This window comes from Rhinolophus sinicus, linkage group LG04 (genome assembly GCF_036562045.2).
Source record: "Rhinolophus sinicus isolate RSC01 linkage group LG04, ASM3656204v1, whole genome shotgun sequence".
NCBI lineage: Eukaryota > Metazoa > Chordata > Mammalia > Chiroptera > Rhinolophidae > Rhinolophus > Rhinolophus sinicus.
Window position 1 is genome coordinate 112,320,094 of NC_133754.1, and position 20,876 is coordinate 112,340,969.

The 20,876-nt window shown below is 56.6% G+C and overlaps 1 protein-coding gene across 1 annotated transcript in view; it reads right to left on the reverse strand.

Moving 5' to 3' along the window:
- Positions 1-4,216: 4,216 nt before the first annotated feature.
- The window catches only part of PHF2 (PHD finger protein 2), a 90,990-nt gene continuing 74,330 nt past the window's right edge, over positions 4,217-20,876 (reverse strand). Inside the window, exons 12-22 of the mRNA XM_074330235.1 lie at positions 19,901-20,269; positions 18,446-18,565; positions 17,818-17,933; positions 16,813-16,991; positions 16,610-16,680; positions 15,633-15,796; positions 10,349-10,620; positions 8,655-8,750; positions 8,096-8,205; positions 6,852-7,281; positions 4,217-6,103 (exon numbers count right to left, since the gene is read on the reverse strand). Of these exons, the coding sequence (XP_074186336.1) occupies positions 6,015-6,103; positions 6,852-7,281; positions 8,096-8,205; positions 8,655-8,750; positions 10,349-10,620; positions 15,633-15,796; positions 16,610-16,680; positions 16,813-16,991; positions 17,818-17,933; positions 18,446-18,565; positions 19,901-20,269 (2,016 nt within the window). The 3' untranslated portion in view covers positions 4,217-6,014. The remainder of the gene's footprint in view (positions 6,104-6,851; positions 7,282-8,095; positions 8,206-8,654; positions 8,751-10,348; positions 10,621-15,632; positions 15,797-16,609; positions 16,681-16,812; positions 16,992-17,817; positions 17,934-18,445; positions 18,566-19,900; positions 20,270-20,876) is intronic.

Here is a 20,876-nt window from a genome sequence, read left to right on the forward strand (position 1 = left end):
AGGCCATGGCAGAGAGGATGTGGGGCAGACCAGGTGGGGACAAGCTGCCCCCTCAGTTCCAGTTGAGGCCTCCCATCAGTCCGTCTCCTTATCACCAGATAAGGCAGACAGAAGAAGAGGCCCAGAGAGGGGAACTGCCCTGCCCGAGATCACACATTGAATAGGTCCTCAGTGTAGGCTGGAGAAAATGGGGAGTGCCCCAGCAGAGGGCCAGATGGGAAGGCAGGCCTGCAGGGAGGAGTCAGCCCTGCACCCGAGTGGGATTGGGGCCACTGCCCACCAGCTCTGCAGATGAGGGAATAGGTCATACAGCAAGGTTGGGCAAGGGTCAACCAAGGGCTCCTTGGGCCAGAAATGCAGCCACTAGAGTCAGGGTACTCTGCCTTAACACCCTGCTCAGAACACAGTATACGCTCAGGAAATGTTGCCACGCTGGCAGCATAGTCACTACACAAATCGATGAAATTTAGCACTGCTGTCTTATGTCTTTGACATAAATCGTATGCACCAGTATCATTGAGAATTATTGTTAAAGAGACTTGCTCATAAGACTGGGAACACAGCCTAGGTTTTTACAACAGCAACATCTTTTTTTAAACCTTGGATGACAAGCCCTGTTGACTATCCCACACCCTGTTCAGCTTCTCAGTACAGTGGACAAGAATGGCAGAGGCCCCTTGTTGCCATGTGTCCTGCAGAAGACCTTCGTCAGCGTCCCCACCTGCAAGAAGACTCCTTGCTCAGGGCTGTGCAAAAAGGAGGGGGGACAGGGCCCAAAGGGGAAAGAATGAAGGGGGATGGTGGGCTCAAGGGTTTCTGTGCAGCCTGGGAAAGAGGGAGACCCCTGTGATGGGCGGGAGAGCCTGGCGAAGGGATGGTGCCTTTTAGAAAAGCTCCAAGTGCCACATCATGACCTGGACTGCTGCCCTGCCCCACCTCAGAGCACCCTGCCCTACGCTCAGCTCCTCACTCCAGCTGTCTCCTCAAAGATGACACCTCACGTTGTCCCCACCTCAGGGCCTTTGCACAGCAGCTCCCTTCTCTCTGCTCTGGTACAACTCCTCCTCCTGGAGTCTTGAGGAGCTGCCCTCCTGGTAACCGTCTGTGGGAAGGTCTCTCTGGGGGTCTGTCTCATAAGCCCAAGGGCCCTGGAGGTGGCCTGCCTGGATTAGAACCCCAGCTCCATCAGCTGTGAGACTCCCTATTAGTAAGATAGATAGTCCTAGGCCCTTCCTCAGGATGTGCTTAATATGTGCCTGGTGCTAACAGAGGTCCTGGCACACTTGACACTTAAATCTTTTAGGACGAAAGTGATCTAATTGTTACTATCTTGGAGCTGCTAATAACTTTATTTCTCATCCTTGCAAACCACCCCCTAAACACTAGGCACTGAAAGAGCTGCTGCTGCCATCCCAGGATCTCTTGTTCCCAGCCCTCCCCTGCCCTCTGCTGGTCGCTCTCAGTATTGCCCCAGGGGCCCAACAGGACTTTTCTGCAGATTTGGGGATTGGCTCTAAACAGACAGCGCCCTTCTGTGCAAAACAGACCAGGCTGCCTGCAGTGCTAAGATACCCCCCCACACACACAGAGACCATGGGAATGTGCTGACAGGCACAAGGCAAGGGGCAGAGGGGGCCCCCAGGGGAGGGGGCCCTTGTCCCCAGCCCATCCTCAGCAGTCTGCGCCCCTGGAACAGCACTGCACCTGCTCACTAACCTGCAGAGGCTCCCCAGGGCTTGCCACATGCCCACTGTGTGGACGTCCTTGGACGGAGCTGAGCTGGCCCCAGCCTCACCTTGCACCACTGGATCACCCTGAGGCCTGACTGCCTGCCTCAGAGCCTTTGCTCATGTTGCTGAAGATGCTTTCATCTCCATGGATAGCTCCTGGGATCTCTCAAACCGTCCTTCTACCTGGAGTGTGAGAGATGACCATGCATCCTCCCACCCAAGGGAACAGGCAATGGTGGGAGTTCCGGAGCTGGCAAGGCCTGGGCTCCCGGTGACGTGTGGGGGAGCAGGCCCTCCGCTGAGCTTGGTGTCCTCCTCAGCAAAGTAGGCTTGTCGGCTTCGATGAAAGCTCTGGAAGGTTGTCAATGGCCCAGTACACAGTAGGTACTCAGAAAATGACTCTGGAATCCTACTGAACTTTGGAAAGCTGAGTTAGGGCCATTTATTTACGTCATGTTCAGTGCACAGGATGCTGATTGCATGTGTGTCTCCATCAGATGGAGCCTGCCTATCTCAGCGGCTTAACACACAAGTCTTCATGTTTTTTCTGCAATCCTCTGCTGGCTGGGTGGCTCTCCCTACAGTGGGAATTCCAGGACCTCAACCATTGGCATCCTGCAGTCCCTGAGCACCCCTCCCCCAACAGGACAGTGGCGCTCTCCTCTTACACCAGCCACCTGCTGCCAGAGGGCTGAGAAATGACGGTGGGCGAAGGATCCTGGAGCACTTCAGTTTCCTCCACATTTGGGGTCATTGGCATTGTGTCGGGACACCTGGGAGCCAGGCTTGGTAGGGTCTGGGTAGGACAGAAAGGGTCTTGGTTCTGAGTCCTTGGGGTCTCTTGCCCTGAGGCTATCAGCGCACCATGAACCTGCCATGCTGGGGACATGGCTGTGGGTGTGAGCCTGACCTTGAGAGTGGCCTACACACAGTGGGTCCAAGGTGTCTCAAGAGGGTCTTCTCTCGGCAGCTTGTGGAAGCAGGTGGTGAACACCCAGGTGAAGGAATGGCTTGAACTGAACTCCCCTGGGGGTCTTAGTGGATGGGCTCACCAGCCCCCCCCCCCCCAAGCTGGCCCTCTAGCCTGCCCTGCAAGGAGTACCACTGTTAGCGAGGAAGGCATTGGGCTTCAGTTTATTCACCTATCAGGTGAGGGGCTGGGCCCGTGGGCTGTGCTGAGAGCTTGCTCAGCCCCTCCCTTCCCAGGTCACTGTTACAGGGTTCTCAGCCACACTGAGAAAAGACCTGGCCCCCTTGTTGCCCCTGCTATGGGCACACCCAGAGATAAGCGTCCCAGGTCTTTGCACAGACACCCATACTCCTTGAACACAGGGCTACAGTGAAGGTGCAAGGCCTGGCCAGGACGCACAGTCAGGCCACACAGCACCAGGATTGCATGGGTGAAGACCAATACAGGGCCTGGAACTAGGAAGAGTCTGGGCAGCCTCTAGGAGCCCTTCCCTGGGCTCCAGGCCCCCAACTCCTTGAAAGCCGTCTGGAGATCCAGTACCAACAGTCACAATGGGGTGAGGGACCCAAGAAGCATCCAGACAGCTCAGTCTCCAGGCCCCAGGCCCAGGGCCCAGCCTGGGCCTGGAGGGGCTGCAGAGAACAACCCAGGCAGAGCCAGTCACAGTCCCCCAGTGTCTGTGAGGTGAGGGTGTAGGGAGCCACAAGGTAGCATCTGGCTGGATTTTAGCAGGGACAGGAAGGCTGCCCAGGCAGGGTGAGTGCCCGGCCTGGGGATGCGAAGGGGCCATACTTTGTGCGGAATGGACTCAGTGGACAGTGAGTGCCTGGGGAGAATGTCGTGTCCCATGACCCAGTGATGCCCGAGATGCCCAGCAGCCGGCAGCCCCAGCATGGGCCCCAGCACCCCTTTGCCGTGGCACTCGCTGCGATCTGCACTGTGTATGTGTGTGGGGCTAGGAGGTGGGTTCTGCTTTTGTACATTTGCAGTGAATGACGACGGATTTCGACTGAAATCCTGTATGTTTCTGAGTGCCTCTGGGTGCCAGCCTTGTCTTCACGGGACTCCACTAAACTGCTCACCTGTGAACCACAAGGTTCCAGGGGCTAGGGCAGGTGGAGCCAGGGTCTCAAAGGCTGCCTTCCCAGAGGGTCTCTTTTGCCCATTTCTGCAGGCCGGCTTCGGGGCAGGGCAGTGTATATGCCCTGTGGGCAATCTGAGGGCTTTGTGAGGGGAACGCTGGTTACCAGGACCTGGGCCGGGAGCCTGGCCTGACTGCCCCTCCTCACACGCAGCCCTCAGGGGTGAGGCGCACAAAACCCAGCCTCTGCACCAGAGCCCCGCCCCCCCCCCCCCCACCGCTGTTAGCACCCCCATGGCCCTTATGGCCTGGATGACGGCAAATGAGGCAGAAATGACACAGACATTGTTCTGTACAAAACCTGAAATATTTTTACTCTTTTAAAACTTTGATCTAAGTTGCCTTAGACCTCATGGACTCGATACAAGAGTAATATGAATTGGGAAATAAAACACTTTAATAGCCACGATAAACTTTGTTAGAAATGTACATGTTGCCAAAATAATAATAATAAAATTAAAAAAATAAGAGAGAGAGAGAGAGAGAACAGTTTGATGGCCGGGTTAGATTATATAAATGTTCAACAATGATGGGCAAGGAAACCTCCAAACCGCTGGGTCGGAATAGTTGGGGCCCGTGAGCGACGCCTTGCCCCGCCTCCAGGCCCAGGGGCCGCATTCCCCAAATAGGCTGAGCCGGGGGCAAGGCCCGCATGAAGCTGCCTCTTCTCATGGACAGAATACCCAGGGATGGGCATATAAACAAAGCTCATAAGAAATGTACAAATATAAAAAGCTACAAACATTAATAAATTACAGCATCACAAAACACAGAACACTTCACAAGGTGCTAGTAAAATAACTGTACCCCCACCCCCTTCATCAACAAGAAGGAAAGAAAGAGCTGGTATTCAAGTTGAAGATTTGTCTTCAAACGTGTCTGAAATAGATCTTTTGTGTACTGTTTGCTTCTGTAAAGACAGATATAAGGCTGCACAGACATCACTTGTTTTTCAGGCAATACCTTAGTCCCTAAAAGAAAAAAAGAAAAAAATCATAACAATAAAAAAAAAAGAGGAAGAAAAAGGAAAAGCATCGGAAACCCAACTGTTCATCATACTCAGCAAAAAACTCGTATAAATGTTAATGAAGGACTCTATAGAAAGAAATTCCTAAAGATACTTTTACTCTTATAAAAAAGAAGTTTTTTAAAAAGCTATTTACACGCTACATTCTATGAAAAATATGCTTCAGGAAATACATCTAAAATTAAAATACAGGATTGCCTGAGAAACAAATCCAGCCCCTCCGTGTCGATGGGTGGACATGCGGTCCAGGAGCCACCCATGCACTCAACACCAAGTGCCCACAGGTGACAAGACATAAGTGCCTGGCCCCCTCCCCCCAAATCCTCAGGCCGCCCGGCTGCCATCAGCCCCACTAGGCCTGGGGCAGGGTGCCTTGGCTAAGAAGTGCTTCTCGGAGTGTAGCCAGTAGGGCTGGACAAGGTCTACCCACGTGGCTTAACTTGGGCCCCCTGGGCCCCATATCATGGCTGGGGATCCCATGGTGGCTCCCTCACCCACTAACATACTGACCCTGCTGCTGGCCCCAGTCATCCCTACAAATGCCCTGGGCATTCAGGGTGTAACACCCACCATCCGGCCTGCCACCCACTGGCCAGGGAGCCTGGAGGCCCCTCTTTTGGCCGGGCCAAACACTCTCTGGATGTGTCTGAGAATAACTCAGGGAGAGATGGGGGTACATAAACACCCTGCTCTCTCCTCCTTTTCCTCTCTAGTGTTCTTTGCCTTTTTTTAAGCCTCTGGAGGCTACCAGCCTGTGGCTGGCTCAGACTCTGGACCTGGTGAGTGGTTGGCTCACTCCTCCTTCCTCGAAGGACTCGTGCTGACAGCAGAGCTGCAGAGGCCCTGCAATCACACCCACGCTCAGGGGGTGCCTAAAGGCTGTCCTGAAACTGGAATGGTCCTCAAATTGGCAGGGCCGTGTTTCTGGAACAGGTCACTCTAAGCAACTTGAGAAAGGACGTCTGTCCATATTGGCAAGCTCTGCCTGCTGAAGCAACAGACGCTCGCTTGTGTGGGGGGAATAGTGGCCGGGAGGAGGTCAGGCCCTCCCCGGGGTGAGGCAGCGTGGCCACCTTCCTGGGGGCTGATGTTATAGCGGGGCTCCGGGGTCCTGAGCGGAGCAGAAGGATCCTGGCTTTCCAAACTTTAAAGGAGCAGTTTTCCATTCCGATGAATTTTCAAAATTTTCCCAAGCCTCTGCTTGGCGGTGGCCATGCCCTTTTTTGTACGTTTTCCTGGGGTAGAGGAGGAGACACAAAAAGGCAGATGAGGGAGAGGGCAAGAGCAGCAGCATGTGAGGCAAGGGGTTTGCAAACCCTCCTTGACTTCCCCCATACTATCTGTAAAATGGGTCTGTGAAGCCCAAGCCTGGAGTTTCTGCATCCCTCTGAAATCACTAATCTTTGACAAAGCACCCAGCTCGGAGGTTACATTGACAAAAGGCAGCAATGGAGGGGAGGAACCATGGCCAGTGGGTGGACCAGGCCAGGACAATGGCATTACTATGAAGGGAGCCCCGCCCCACCCCCCAGCCCCACCTCCTGGCAGCAGGGCCACCTGGAGCCACACTCCACATGTCCACAGCTGGCAGGGTCTCACGGACAGGGTGCATGCAGATCGGAGGCCAGGGAGTGACAGTGGAAATGCCAGATGGCCATGCTGCCCACAGTTCACACAGGAGCCTGGGTCAGTCACCCTGGGCCCCTCCTGGAGGCCCCCTGGCAAACCTCTGACCACACCCCAACTCCAAGCCAGGCTCCAAAGCTGAGATCCTAGGGGTCTAAGGAGCTGGACCTAACTCTGAGGTAACCAGACGCCTAAGATTTGCCCCTGACTCTCAACCTTGAAAGAGAGCATTTCTTGCACATGCTGACCGAGTGGGTGGATGCAGACTCGAGTGGCTATGGTGGACAAAGGAGACTTGTGGTCATCTATGGGGACAGTCTACAAGTCTAGGCCGCTAAGGGCCAGTAGGTATGGTACCTTTGGCAGCGGTGTTGTTGGGGGATGATGCAGAGGGCCGCCTCTGTGTGAGGAAGACCCCAGGGGCCATGGGCTGTGAGGCGCGGCCTGCCTGTGTCCCGGCAAAGGCGCCGGCCACGGTGTACTCATGGTCGGCTAGGCTGCTGCTATGTGCCTCGGGCTGGGGCTCGGGTGAGCTGCCCTCCTGTGAGGCCTGGCTGCTGGCCGTGCTGGTAGAGGCCGTGCTGGTAGAGGCCGTGCTGGTGGAGGCTGGGGTAGTGGAGGCAGGGGTGGTAGAGGCCGGGGTGGTGCTGGCCGAGGTGGTACTGGCCGATGTGGTGTTGGCCGAGGTGGTGCTGGCCGAGGTGGTGCTGGCAGAGGCAGAGGGGGAGGTGGTGTTGGGAGCCAGCTTCCTCTTGGAGTTCTTTTTCTTCCTGCTTTTCTGCTCCTCCTTTGAACAAAGCATGTAGGTGAGTTAGCTGGCAGGGCTGGTTGGGCCTCAGATGCTGGGTGCTCAGCTGTCAGAGCAGGGAGCAGCCCGCACAACCTCAGACCCAGGGGAGGCAGGTCCCTGTGCATGAGGCCTCTCCGGCGAAGCTTAGCTGCCAGCGCTGTGGGAGCAGAAAGGGCTGGGCCTGTGCCTGAGAAGGTCAGAACAGGGCTGGGGCCCGAGGTGGGCCCACCATGCTTCTCTCTGTGCAGTAGACCATCCTGGACACAGCGATGAGTGGGCTGTGGCACCGGTACTTGACCCTCCATCCCCATCACCCTGCTCTGAGCTGTCATGAGACTCTTGGTTCTAGAACATTCACTTTGGTCCTGTTAACTTCTTTGAGTGCCCAGATGGGGTTGGGCCTGGTCCAGGTGGCACCTAAGGGTCTGGGACCCTCACTTCTGAGGGGTCTGGGACCAGAAGGAACTGAAGTGGCAAACGAAATGGGCGGAACAGAGATGTCACAGAGACGAGGCACCCATCTCCAGCTCCATAAGGACCAGAGGAAAACGCCAGATCACTGGGGACCAGGGAGGGTCCGCCTGAGGAGCTAGTGGCTGGGGCTTCCCCTGCACTAGGGACAGTTGGCCTCAGCAACAAGATACTTGTCAGTGTCAGGGTCCCAGGCCACCAGTTCCCTGCTTCCCCACCCCCACTCTTAGGAACTTAGGGGCCTAGAGGAACAGGGAACAGTTACACTCAAATGTCCCTAAGCCTATGACAGTCACCAGTCTGGGTAGTCTTTGCACAGGGTTGAGGGGCCCCTCCTCACCTGCTGGGATAGCTTGGCTGCAGCGGCCGCCAGCCCGGTCTCGATGGAGGCCACTCTGGTCCCCTCACGAACAGGCCTGTCCTGCCTTGGCACTGATGGGCCAACCCTCGCTTTGGGAAAAAAGGTCAGCCTGCCTCAATCATCCACTTAACACTGTGTGCACCCTGGGGCTCCCCTGGACTGGCCCCAGGCTCCCTGAGTCCCAGGACACATCACAACTCAGAGAGGGTCAGTGAGAGGCCCAACAGTGTAAGGGATCCCATCCAGCAAGACGGGAAAGGGCGCATGGGGGTGGATGGTCACCTAGAAAGTGGACAAGGCCCCCAGTATCAAGGCTGCCATGATAGGGGCCAGGTGAAAAGGTGGCCCTCCAAGGGCTGCTCGCTGAGGAGAAACTAGGAAATGGGCTGACCCACCACGGGGCCACCACACCAGCCCACTCACAGGAGCGCTTGGTCTCCAGGTCCCAGGAGGGAAGCAGGCCTCCCACGCCCCATCGGAGCCCTGCACAGAACCAGTCAGATGTGGGCAGCGCTCCCCCCTACTGCCCCAGCACAACCTGTCGGGCTATAGGGAGCGTCATCTGAGGCTTTCCTCTTCTTGGACCGGGACTTGAAGACCGGGCTGTCCTCGTCAGACTCCAGGGAGGGGTACACTAGAGAGACAAGGGGAAAAAGGGCTGAGCCACTGGAGTGGCTGTGGGGAGTGGGCATGCAGGCAGCTGGCAGACCTGGTAACTGGCATCCCCAGGGCCATCCTCAGATTGCAGAGCACTGGGCACAAAGGTGCCCCAGAAATCGTCCACCCCAAATCCCCTTGAGGTTCAGAGAGGGACAGCAATTGGCCATCCAAGAGGCCCCATGCAGCCCCCAGGGACACCTGACCAGCCTCACCCACCCCAGACTGGCTGTAGCACCCACTGGACACCCAGTTCTTCTCAGAAAGTCTCATTCTCTCCTGCTATCATGGAGCTAGGTGGCTATGAAGGTCCCCAGACCCATCTCAGGGAGTCTCTGGGGGAGGGAGCCCCACACAGCAGCTCTGGGTGACTTGCCAACTATTGCTCTTCCCACTATAGGTTGTGACCTTCAACCTCCAAATCTGTGGCACTTGAACCCCCAGGACCTGCCCCACGCCCCAAGGGAGCCCAGCAAATAGAGTTCATTCCACTGTCCGTCAGACCAGGGTAGGTCCCACAGCAAGACATGGACGTGTCCACCAGGTGAGGCAGGGCCGACATCACTGCTGGGGGCTGTCTGGGTACAGCAGCATGAAAACATGGCCCTTGGACCATCGGGACTGTGCTGAAGGCCTGCCCTGCAGCATGGGGGCCAGCGGACCCCTGGCCCTGGCCTGTGTCAGCACGCTATGTCCCGCGGGGACCGAGAGAGATGTCCCTGGGCAGGTCCTTGCTCCTGAATCTCCTCCTAGGAGGCCGACAGCAGCTCCTCCAGAGCCTGGAGCCTGGAGTCCAGGGCCTGCAGAGGCCCTGCTGGGGGTGAATGGCTGTGCCCCCAGAAGGAGGCCATACTCATGGCCCAGCCCCCAACCTACTGCCTGCCACCTCAGATACAGGCCACAGAGCCACTGTTTCTCCATCTACACAGAGACAGACAGGGTGCCCGCATGCAGCCTCGACACATCTACAAGTGTGAAATGGTGCAGCTACATGGAGGATGGCTGGGCGGGTCCTCAGAAGGTGAAATAAGCTGCAACCTTTGACCCAGCAGTTACGAGGCCTGGCCCTCCCACATATGCACCTGGGGACACAGGCCACACAAACTCCCTGCACACCCTAGCAGCACTATTCCAGTCACGAAAAGGTGGAAGCCCCCACGTGTCCGTGGGTGGATGAAGAGATAAACAATGTGGTATGTCCACACTGTGGAATATTATTCACCCACAAAATGAAGTGCTGACATGTGCTACAACATGGGAGAACCCTCAAAAGTAAGCCAATGAAAGAAGCCAGATACAAAGGACGCAGCATTGTTGGATACTGTGAAGATGACGTATCTAGGATATGTGGGACAGAAAGCAAACCAGAGGTTACCAGGGGCCAGGGAAGGGGACAGCGGAGTGGAGCGGGCAGGGTGTCCTCTGGGGTGGTGACATGCTGTGTCTGTGGTGATGGTGGCACACCCTCTAAATATACTAAACACCACTGAGCCCCACACTTTTAAAGGGTGACGTTTATGGTTTGTGACTTATCTGTCCTAAGACAGGGCTGGCTGCATGGCCAGGGGCACTCACCGTAGTCCGAGTCCTTAAAGCAGGCGTCCAGGTGGTCCTGCTCCTCATAATCATCGAGGTCCACGCTGTTTTTGGCTGCCCTCTTCAGCAGCCGCTTGCCTGTGCTCTTGCCGCCAGCCCCATTCTTCCGGGAGCCGTGGGCCACCAGCGAGCTGCCCTTGGCCTGGCCGGGGCCCCACGTGGTCTGCAGGCAGGAGTCGGAGGCTTGCAGGTTGGCCATGGACAGCATTCCCTGAATGGCTTCCTGTGTGCTGGGGGAGGCTGGGGGCTGGCTGGAGGCACAGAAAGACAGGAGCTCAGACCAGGCCCGTGGCCCACGGCCCACACATCCACTCATCCAGGGGTCAGGAGAGGATGTGAGGAGAAATGGTGGTGGCTGACAACTTACCCATGGGAATGGCCAGCCACCACCTTTGCCTCCCCTCTGCTCCCACCCTCACTCCAGGGCAGGAGTGGGGGGAGCCCTGAGGCCTCAGGGCAGAAAGAGGCTTGGAGAGGAGACAAAGGGAGGGGAATGGAGAGAGGGGAGGAAGAGGGGCTCAGGAAGGTGGTTGACAGCCTAAGCCCGCAGGCCGCCCATGCTCCTTCACTCCAGCTGGCTCTGGGTGCTCCACAGCCCACCCCACGCTGTTCTCCTACATTGGACCCCTGCCCTCAGCCCCAGCCCGGGCGCTCCTTTCCCTGCACCTTGGAGGGCACCCTTCCACTCAGCACTCCGAGATAGGGGTACCACAGCCCTCTCCCTCCCGCCGCCCATGCTCTGCCCAGGTGACCCACATGTTCTCTCCACAACTGTGCTGGCACCTGCAACTACATCTACACACAAATCTACACTTGATCCTATACATACATCTACACCCACACCCATCCGCACGCACACCTGTCACCGTATCTACACCTGGACCTACATCCACATCCACATCTGTACCTACACTGCACCTGCACCTACACCTGTACCTGTACCTGTACCTCACCTGACGGCCAGTCACACCTCAGCTCAGCCCGAGCTTAGTCCCTCTCAGTCCCGATGCCCAAGCTGAATGAGGCGACTTTCTTGATGCCACCTTCCCCTTACTGATTCTAGCACCCTGCTGCCCTCCAGCTCTGGGCAGTGCTGCCCCCCTAGCGCCAGCCAGCACTTTCCCAGTGATCTTCGTCCCATACCCCACACACGAGCCCCTGCTGCCTCCCCAAGCTGCACTGGCTCCCCTCTCTTCAGAAGGACCTGCTCTGGCTTCTGAAACACCCAGTGCAGCTGGCACGACTGCCCGCCACTCTGTTATGTGCTGGCCTGGCTCTGGGAGGGGTAGGCGGGTGGCACGCTCCCACAGAACCAGGTCCTGAGAGCTCTGGACAGCAAGGCCACTCCAGGCCAAAGCTCCTCCAGCAGCTTCCCTCCCCTCCTCGTCACTGCAGACCCTCCCATGGGGTCCTTCTCAGCCTCCTCGTGGAAGGGTGCTCTCCGCTCCATGCCCTCTCCTCCTTTCCCTGCTCCACAGCCTATCTCTGCCCGAGCCCACACCTCTCACAGCCAGAATCCCCAACCTGTCTCTGCACCAGAACCCCTGGGCAGCTTATAAATGCCAAATGCTAAAGCCCTGCCCAGAAATTCTGGATTGGCCTGGGCTCTGGGTATCCCTGCAGCCAGGACAGAGGGTCCCGCCCTGTTCACCCTCCACATCCCCATAAGGCACAATGCCCAGCCAGGAAGCTCCTAGGGGGCCTGGCCCAGCAGGGTGACTCAATTCAAGGCCATTGCTGGCTGTCACCTGGGATAGAACAGCTGCCCCAGACTTCAGGGCCCAGCTAAACCTCTCATTGCATCAGGGACTGGGGGTGGCTGACTCTCCCTCTGCTCCCTGGGGCCCTGAGAGGCAGGGCCAGGAGCCTGGCATGGGGTTGGGATTCTACAGCCCTGCTTAGCCCTCCTGTCACAGACCCAGGAGGCAGCAGTGGTCTCACCCTGTGTGTCTGATGTACAGGCCCCCTCATGCCCACCACATATGCCCCGCCCCCGCAAATGTGCCGGCAGGGCTGCTGTGGCCCTGACACAGCACCAGAAAGTATGGGTCCATACGGCCCCACTGGGGGTTCTGTACCATCTTCTCTCACACTGTCCCCTCTCCATACCTTCCCCCATTTCCAAGAAGTGTTCAAAGCATATTTAGTGAGACCATTAAAATGAGAAACAAGAGGTTCCCAAGACTAAAGCTGGAGCAGGGCAGGGAGATGGAGCTGCCACAGGGGCAGACAAAGAGTACAGTCCCTGCAGTCCCGGGGCCACCAAGCAAGTGTGGACGGAAGCCATCCTACGAGGTGTATTCAGGGCTCTAGGCCGAACTGGGGGAGGAGGTGATGGGTAGTGTCTCTTGGGGCACCCCTCCTCCAATACCACTTCCCCTGCCCTGACCTGATGGGACTGTGTTCCTAAGCCGCAAACAATGGGAAAATCAAGTACAGTCAGACCACCCTGGTTTCTCAGGAAGCCCCAGTTGGCCCTTCTGCCTGCCTCAGTGCCCCCTGCCCCAGCACCAGCCCCACAGCACTGTGACCCGTTTGTCCACTCACCATGAGCAAAGGGCTGCCCAGACTCCATTGGGGGCGTGCGGTATTTGGCAGTGTCACTGTTATACCACAGTCATCGACACTCTGAGCAGGGACAATCCCCCGAACCAGCATGGGAGCTAGCAAGCCCAGAACTAGCCCTCCACCCTTTGTACCAGGCTCTTGGTGTGTGTGGGGGGTGGGGGAGGCGATGTGGCCTGGGCCCCTTATGCAGCCTCATGGCTATATAGAAATCAGACTTCCAGCAAGGACGGGAGGGTGGGGGTCAGTATACCAACCTCGAAGGTCCCTTAAAGCCAACTACCCACCCACCTATGCCAGCTGAGCCTTGAGGTCCCAGCCCAGCTCAGCTGAAACCCAAGAGGGGGGCCATGGAGCCCAGGGCCACCGCTCGGGGCCGCCGTCTGTCCACACCAGGCACGGATCAAGGAGCAAAGTCTAACCAGTGCACATGGAAAATAATACCTTAATCCTCCAATTATCATACCGAAATCCTCTCTGTTCCCCCTAGCAGTAAACACTAAGCAAACCATCCACAAGAAATTAACATATTTTCCTCCATTTTCTTCAGCTGTTTTTTTCCAAATAGTGAATACTTAAAACAGAGCAAATGGACCATCAAAAACTGACCTACACTCCAAATGGGAGACTTGGGAGAGGAACTGCCTGTGGCAGGCTGAGGGGGGTGGCCCAGCAGGCACGTGTGCAGTGTGCGGGCGTGTGAGGCACACGTGTGTGTGCGTCTGCAGAGCAGTCAGCAGTGCATTCCCAGACTGGCCACCCTCCTGGTTGCTGCAGCAGCTGTGTTCCCCGCTCCCCGCGAGTCCTGGGCACTGGCCTATCTGCCCTCATTCAGGGGCCTCTCCCTGGAACTTTGGGGGCCAGGGTGTCTTGGGTGCCTCTCCAGGATCTGAGTGGCAACCAGTCACTGAGACATCACTAGCCACAGCTCTCCCCAGAAAAGGGCACCCCAAAGGGGCATGGAGCCGATAGCGGGCATCAGCGTCCTCTGGGAAAGGGGCTCACAGCCAGTCCCCTCCTCCCGAAAAAGGTCCAGGGTGTCTCTGCAGTGAGGGGCTTAGGTTTCACACCCACAGAAACCACTTAAAGCTGAGCAGGGAACTATGTCCACTCCCATGAGAGGACATAACACTGCACAAAAAGTAGTAACTTATGAAAAAAGATGCGCCCATTTGATTAGCAAGAGCCCTTTTCAATCAAGCTCCAATCTGCCTCCCAAACCCCTCTGTCTAAAATGGGCCTGACGTTTGGACTCCATGGGCTCACGTGGCCCTGGGACCTTGATTCTGGAAACATGAACTTGGAGGCAGAAGTGGGGGTGTGGAGAGCAGATCTAGGGGACAGAGCGGGCACCAAGCAGACCATGTGGGCCCACCTTCCTTGCCAAGTCACTCCTGCCTGGATGCCATCACCCAGCACCACCAACCTTCCTGGCCTCATGCTCGACTCTGTAATCAGGAAAATGGAGATTCTGGTCCTCTATCTGCCACCTCCTAGCAAGTTGCCTAAGCAATCCGAGCCTCAGTTTCCCCATCTATGCAGTGAGAATCTGCTGCTGTCTTGAGGACTAGGTGGGGAGACACCACCACAGTGGCTAAGGTCCCCAACTGGGGAGGCTGCAGGGGGCATAGGCCCAGACTCCTCCGTTCTATGTCTGTGGTACTTGCAGAAATGCCAGATGAAAAAACAATTTGGCCAAAATGCTTACAAACAAAATTTAATTGGGATCCAGAGAGAATTTAACTCTCTGGACCATCATGAGAGAAATGAGCCCCAGCCCTTCATCCAATGCAAAGCCCAGATTAATCCACTTCTCTTGAATCAGAGGATTGAGGCTGGTCAGGCCTGGGCAGGAAGGGCCACCTGGCCTGAGCTAAGCAGACAAAGGTCCTGGACCACCTGCCCACCCACCCGGAATCCTGGGGCCTCCAGGACAGAACAGCATCTACCATCAGGTGAGTGGGCTCCGGACTCAGCCAGACAGGCCACACATCTGGTCTCCAGGACAGTCTGTCCCCCAACGGTGTGGTGATCTAGGAACGCGGCCCACCCAACCCCACCTCACAGCGCAGCTCTCACATCCCTGAACTCGGAGGCCACTGTCTCCTGTGCCGTGGGGTGAGGGCTCTGTAAAGAAGGCAGTCTTGTGGTCCCAGACACGTACCTCAAATGCCCTTGACCTAGACACTAGGCGCACGCCGTGGAAATTTTTGCCCATTATTTTTATGGCATCCAGGAAGTGACAAAACAGAGATGGCTGGGAAGATGGCTGGGCATCCCAGCTGGAGCAGCCCTGACAACTGGCAGGTGCCCAGCTGGGTCCTGCTTCCCCACAGGGACCCCAGGTACAGCTGCTCCTCGACGCCTTCCACCATGGCCCCACCCACATTCACTCCTTAGCCGCCTCCCTGTCCAGGCACTACTGTGGGGAGGACCCTCTGTCCTTAGTGCTCGGTGCCCTTCATCAGGACCTCTGCCGACACACAGGACGCACATGGCCAGCAAACACTCACCTCCCTGGCTGCCTGGCACCACCTCTGTAGACAGGAGTCCTGCTCTGGCCTCCCTGCCTCTGGGACATGGGCCCTGAGACCCATTGTGTGCAAACTGCCACAGCCAACAGAGCCCCACATGGAACCCCTGTGCGGCCCATGTGAAGCACCCACACCCCTCAGCCACCCCTGGGCCCAGGGCCTACCTGTTGGGGTTGTACTCAAGCGCGCCCACCTCCTCGCTGGCCTGCAGCAGGTCCAGGATGCCTGCGGCTGAGCCCCCGCCATCCTTCTTCACTTTGGTGTTTCGCATGGGCTTGGTGTCCGTGTCAATGTGCAGGGAGCCCTCGTCCGAGGAGTCGTCGCTCGGCTATGGGGACAGGGAGCCAGTCAGACCAGGGCTTAGGGGAGGGACCGTGCTGTTCCTCTTGACAAGAAAAAGAAGTTGTTAAAAGTTATAAAGAGCCTGCTGTGTAATGAGCACCTGGGGCTGGCTGGCCACACACAGCCCGCCATGGGTGCTGGAGCTTTCCACTGGGATTGTGGAGCCCTACCCTCAAAGAAACCAAGTGCTGTCATGCCCAGCACTGTTTCCTGAGAGGAACCCCGGTCCCTAGAACCTTATGTGAGAGGTCCATAGGTACAAGAGGAACTGGTGTGGTTGGACGGGGTGCAGGTGGGAGGATGTACCCACACCTGAGGGACCCCAGTTAATAGCCCCTGGCAGGTGGCTCTGAGGGGACACTCGGGGTCTCGCTAGGTAGAATGTGACCCCCATGGAAACCCCAGCCTCCATGGAGATAGCTGCCACATCCTGGGTTAGATGAAGACTTCCAGGTCATCTAACTTAATCCCCCAGCAGGCCGGGCCCCACTTCCCCCTGCACCCCATCCTCAGCATCAAGTAGATCTGTTATCTTTATGGCAGGTCTGGCTGAGGGGTCTGAAGGCCCCACCAAGCAGAGAGCTGCAGACCTTCCACATCCTGCACCTGCTTTTTCCCTCCCATGAGGGGCCCCAGGGCTCACATCGCTATCTTTGGTGTCCAAACCAGCCTCCCCCACAAAAACCCCGAGAAAAGGGTGGGGCATAAAGACCCCCTTTGCACCCCAAGCAGAAAGCTCAGTGAGAGATGTCCCACCAAGTGGTGTACAGGCCAGAGCTTCGCCGTCCCAGGTACTTACCTTGTAGAGTGCCGAGTCTGGCTTTGGCTTTGTGACAGGCGTGGGCAGTGGCTCCTTCTTGTCCAGTAAGACTGAGACCAGAGCAGACGGGAGTCAGTGGTGGCTTTGGGAGGATGGGCCATGGCTGGCCACGCCTGATACCTGCCCGCTCCGGGATGGCCCTACAGGGCTGGGTCTGCCCCTCCCCACATCCCCCAACTCACAGGACAGGTCCCTCTTCGGGGCATTTTTCTTCCTCCTGATGGGAAACTCGTCGATCTTCAGCTCGCCATCATCCGACACGTACTCATACTCATCACGCACAGGCTGAGGCTTCTCCTCCTTGAAGTTCTGCAAGGCCCCGAATACCCCTGGGCTCGTCTGCGGCTTGAGGGCCTTGGAACTGGGGCAGAAGTAGGCTGGTCAGTGTGGGTCCACATGGCCTGACCAGTACCCTCACCACCCCGCCACAGGCCTCAGAGGGTCACCAGCCAGGCTGGATGCTTCCGAACCTCCCCCGCCCCCCCGCTCCAACCTCCCATTTCCTCCCAATGCTGTGACCCCAGGCAGGGGCCCACCCCTCCTCGATGCCCAGCCTCTCCTTGGGCTTGTCTCAGGGTATGCCCCTCACTGCCCACCCTGGCCACTGGACCAGCATGGCCTTCCTTCAGCCTGCCCCACAGCTCTGGTCGCGGCCTCCCCGTCGGCTCAGGGCCTGGGCACATGCTCAGGAGTAGGGACAGCAGGCTGGGGTAAAGATGTCTGCAATTCCCAAGGGTACAGCAACAATTCTCAACCTCGGAAACACAGAGGTAGGCCAGTGCTGAGCCTGCTGGGTGTGGGGGCATGAGCTAGGTAACACCACACACACACACACACACACAACCACACACACACACACACACGTACACACACACACAGGTGTGGTATGATTACAGAGTCACGTTTACCTTTCTCTCCTCCATTTCTAAACTCTCTACCATATGGTCAGTCATAGAGTTAACACCATTTAAAAGCCCTTCGGGACCCAAGAGAAATCAAGGACGTGATCAGGGCCAGGAAGTCATGGCAACAGGGACCCACAGATCAGACCCATCCAACCTGCTCACTGTGCCTGTATGATGTGTATGTGGGGTGGGTGTGCAGGTGTGTATGTGTGTGTGTGTTTGTGTGTCTGTGTGACATGTGGTACAATGGGACCAACCCCTCCTGTCACAAGCATCACATACCCCAGAAGTTTCTTGTTGGAGAAAGAAAATGAGAATTTGGCGTCCTTGTTACCAGACAGAGGCTTCTCCAACTTCTGCTCTTCCTCCATCTTCAGTAGGGAGTCGGGTTTGCTGTTCTGAAAAGCAAACCCGGTCCGTCCTTAAGCCCCTTGCAGAAGGCCAGTGGGTACAAGCAGCAGGACCAGCTCGCCTCTTCCCTCTGCACATGTCACCGGGGACCCATAGGCCTGCAGGACCTGCCCTGGGACACTGCCTGGCTCCAGGGAGTGTGAGCTTGAATGGGGCTGGGCGAAGGAGGACAACGCTGTCCATCAACTCAGAGGGGCACATGCTTGGCCTCTTTGGCTAGGAGGCCCCCAGAACAACCCCACGGGAGGTGACCAAACCTTCACAGCACCACTTACTGGGGACAGACAGGTGGACACACACTTGCACATGCCCTACAAGCGTACACATACCCACACACACACAGCCACACAGGTATGTACCTTTGTTCATAACACAAACTCACACACACCCCACACACTGCCTCCCCTGAACACAGCCCCCTCTGAAAATACACATTCACCAGCATGAGTGTGCAAACAACAAGTACACACACATGCACACCCCCACACACACACCTCACCTTATACTTCCACTTGGCCTCCGACTTGCTCTTAGTTTGCTCTCGGATTTCTAGCCTCTCCACATCATTCTGTGTGTTAATTACCTCCTTGTTGGGAACGCTCAGAACACTCTTTGAGGCCTAGAAAACAGCAGCCGTGAACCAGCAGTGGACATGGGAGGGCAGCAGGACTACCTCAGGTTACAGGACAAAATGAGTGACAGAGCCCCTCCCTCCTGCTAGACAACATGCAGCAGCTCACCCATCCCATCAACCATGCATCCACCATGCATCCACCCATCCATCCATCCATCCATCCATCCATCCATCCATCCATCCATCCATCCACCCATCCATCCATCCATCCATCCATCCATCCATCCATCCACCCATCCACCCATCCATGCATCCACACCACCCAGCTATCGATTCACCCATCCACTCACCCATCCACGCAGCCATCCATCCATCATCTACCCACCAACCCATCCACCCACCAACCTATCCATCCACATACCCAGTCACCCATCCACTCACCCACCCAACCACCCATCCATCCGCCATCCACCATCCATCCATCCATTGAACCACATATCTACCTGTCCACCCATCCATTGATCCATCCATCTTCTCATCCATCTACCCAATCATCCACCTACCCATCCATCCACCATCCACCCATCTGTCCACCCACTCATTATCCTACCCATCCATCCACTCATCCACTATTCACCTACCCATTCATATATATCCATCTATCCATCCATCCATCCATCCATCCACCCACCTATCCATCGATCCACCCACCCATCCACTACCCATCCACCCACTTACCCATTTACCCTTTTTTCTCCTTCCCTCCCTCCATTCATTCATTCATCTATCTACCTTCTTTGTCTTGAGGAAGGGAAAACCAATGTGTCCCACTGCAGCCCTGCAATACTGGCCCTGGTGGTCGCTGACCTCCTGGAGGTGGTTAACACCTCCCACTAGCAGTAAATCACTCAATGGGGCCCGGTCTTAGGAACTTATGGTCCCTGAAGCCAACACCAAGACCCTCTGATCACACTGGTGGGTCCTCAGGGTAAGGCTCGCCTCTCTCACTGTTCATGGGGGCTTAGGCCCCTCTAGCAACCTGGCCCCATTGCTACACCCCTCCTGCCTCCCCACTACCCTCCAACAGGTGCCTCACCCGCCTTCAGATCTCAGCCAATGCCTGGGCCTCAGGGAAGATTCAGCCAGCTCATCCCCTAGGTGACTCCCCATGGTGCCACCCCGTCCCAGCACACATATTGTTGCTTTTATCGTGAGGGTCTCTCTCCAGCTGCCCACCATGCCAAGCTTGGGGCAGAGCCCACCTGCCCTGGTTTTCTAGCACAAGAACATGGCAACCCCAGTTCCACCCCACAGGCCCAGTCCCTAGTGTGTGTGCTGGCCCACTGACTGCCCAGCAGTGGGGAGGGTGAGGCTACCCACCTTGCCCTTCTTGGGCGGCTCTATCTTGGTCAGCGCCTCCTTGGTGTGGGCCTCCAGAAGGTCCAGGTTGGGGATGGTAGGTGAGGCCGAACCCCTGCACTTCTTCCCTTTCTTTTTGCCCCCATCCTTCAACTTCAGTGATTTGGGGGGCTTTGAGGGCTTGGGGGGTTTGGGGGGCTTAGGGACTTTGGATGGCTTGGGCATCTTCATGGTTTTGGGAGTCTTTTTTTTGGACACTTTCTCCAGGAGGGACCGAGGAGGGCTGGCCTCAATGGGGGATGGGGGCTCCTCCTTCTCTCGGTCCCCAAAACAGATGTCATTCGAGGAGATGGCTGTAGTCACTTCGGGTCTGGCTGCCTTGGAGGCATTCTGGGGGAAGGAGAGAGAGAGGTGATCAACTGCCTCCTGCCAAAAGGGGCTTATGGCCCCAGGCCATGGGAGACACTCAAGCGAGAAAGGAATATCCATCTATACCGTTGTGTGACATGGGCAAATCCTTCTACACCATCTGTGTGATACACTCACATCTGCCCACACCATGTAACAGTCACATCTATCTTATATCATCCATGTGACATGCTCACATTCATCTCTACCATCGTTGACATGCTTACTTCTATCCTACATCATCCGTGTAACAGTCACATCCATCTATACTGTACATGTGACAGGCATATCAATCAACACCATCCATGTGACACAGGCACATCCATTTACACCATCATGTGATACACTCACATCTGTGTATACCATTCATGTGACAGGGTACATTTATCTACACTACGCATGTGACATGGGCACATGTGTCTACACCGTCAGCCACTTGACCCTCTACCTCCTTGGTGGGGATGGCTGGAGGGGCTAGACTCTTCCTCCACCAGCCCTACAGGGAACTGCAGAGGAGCTCACACCCCATGTCTCCTTCCCTAAGCTCCCGCCAGGAGACTGCAGCCTGCCACAGGGGTCTAGGAGTCCG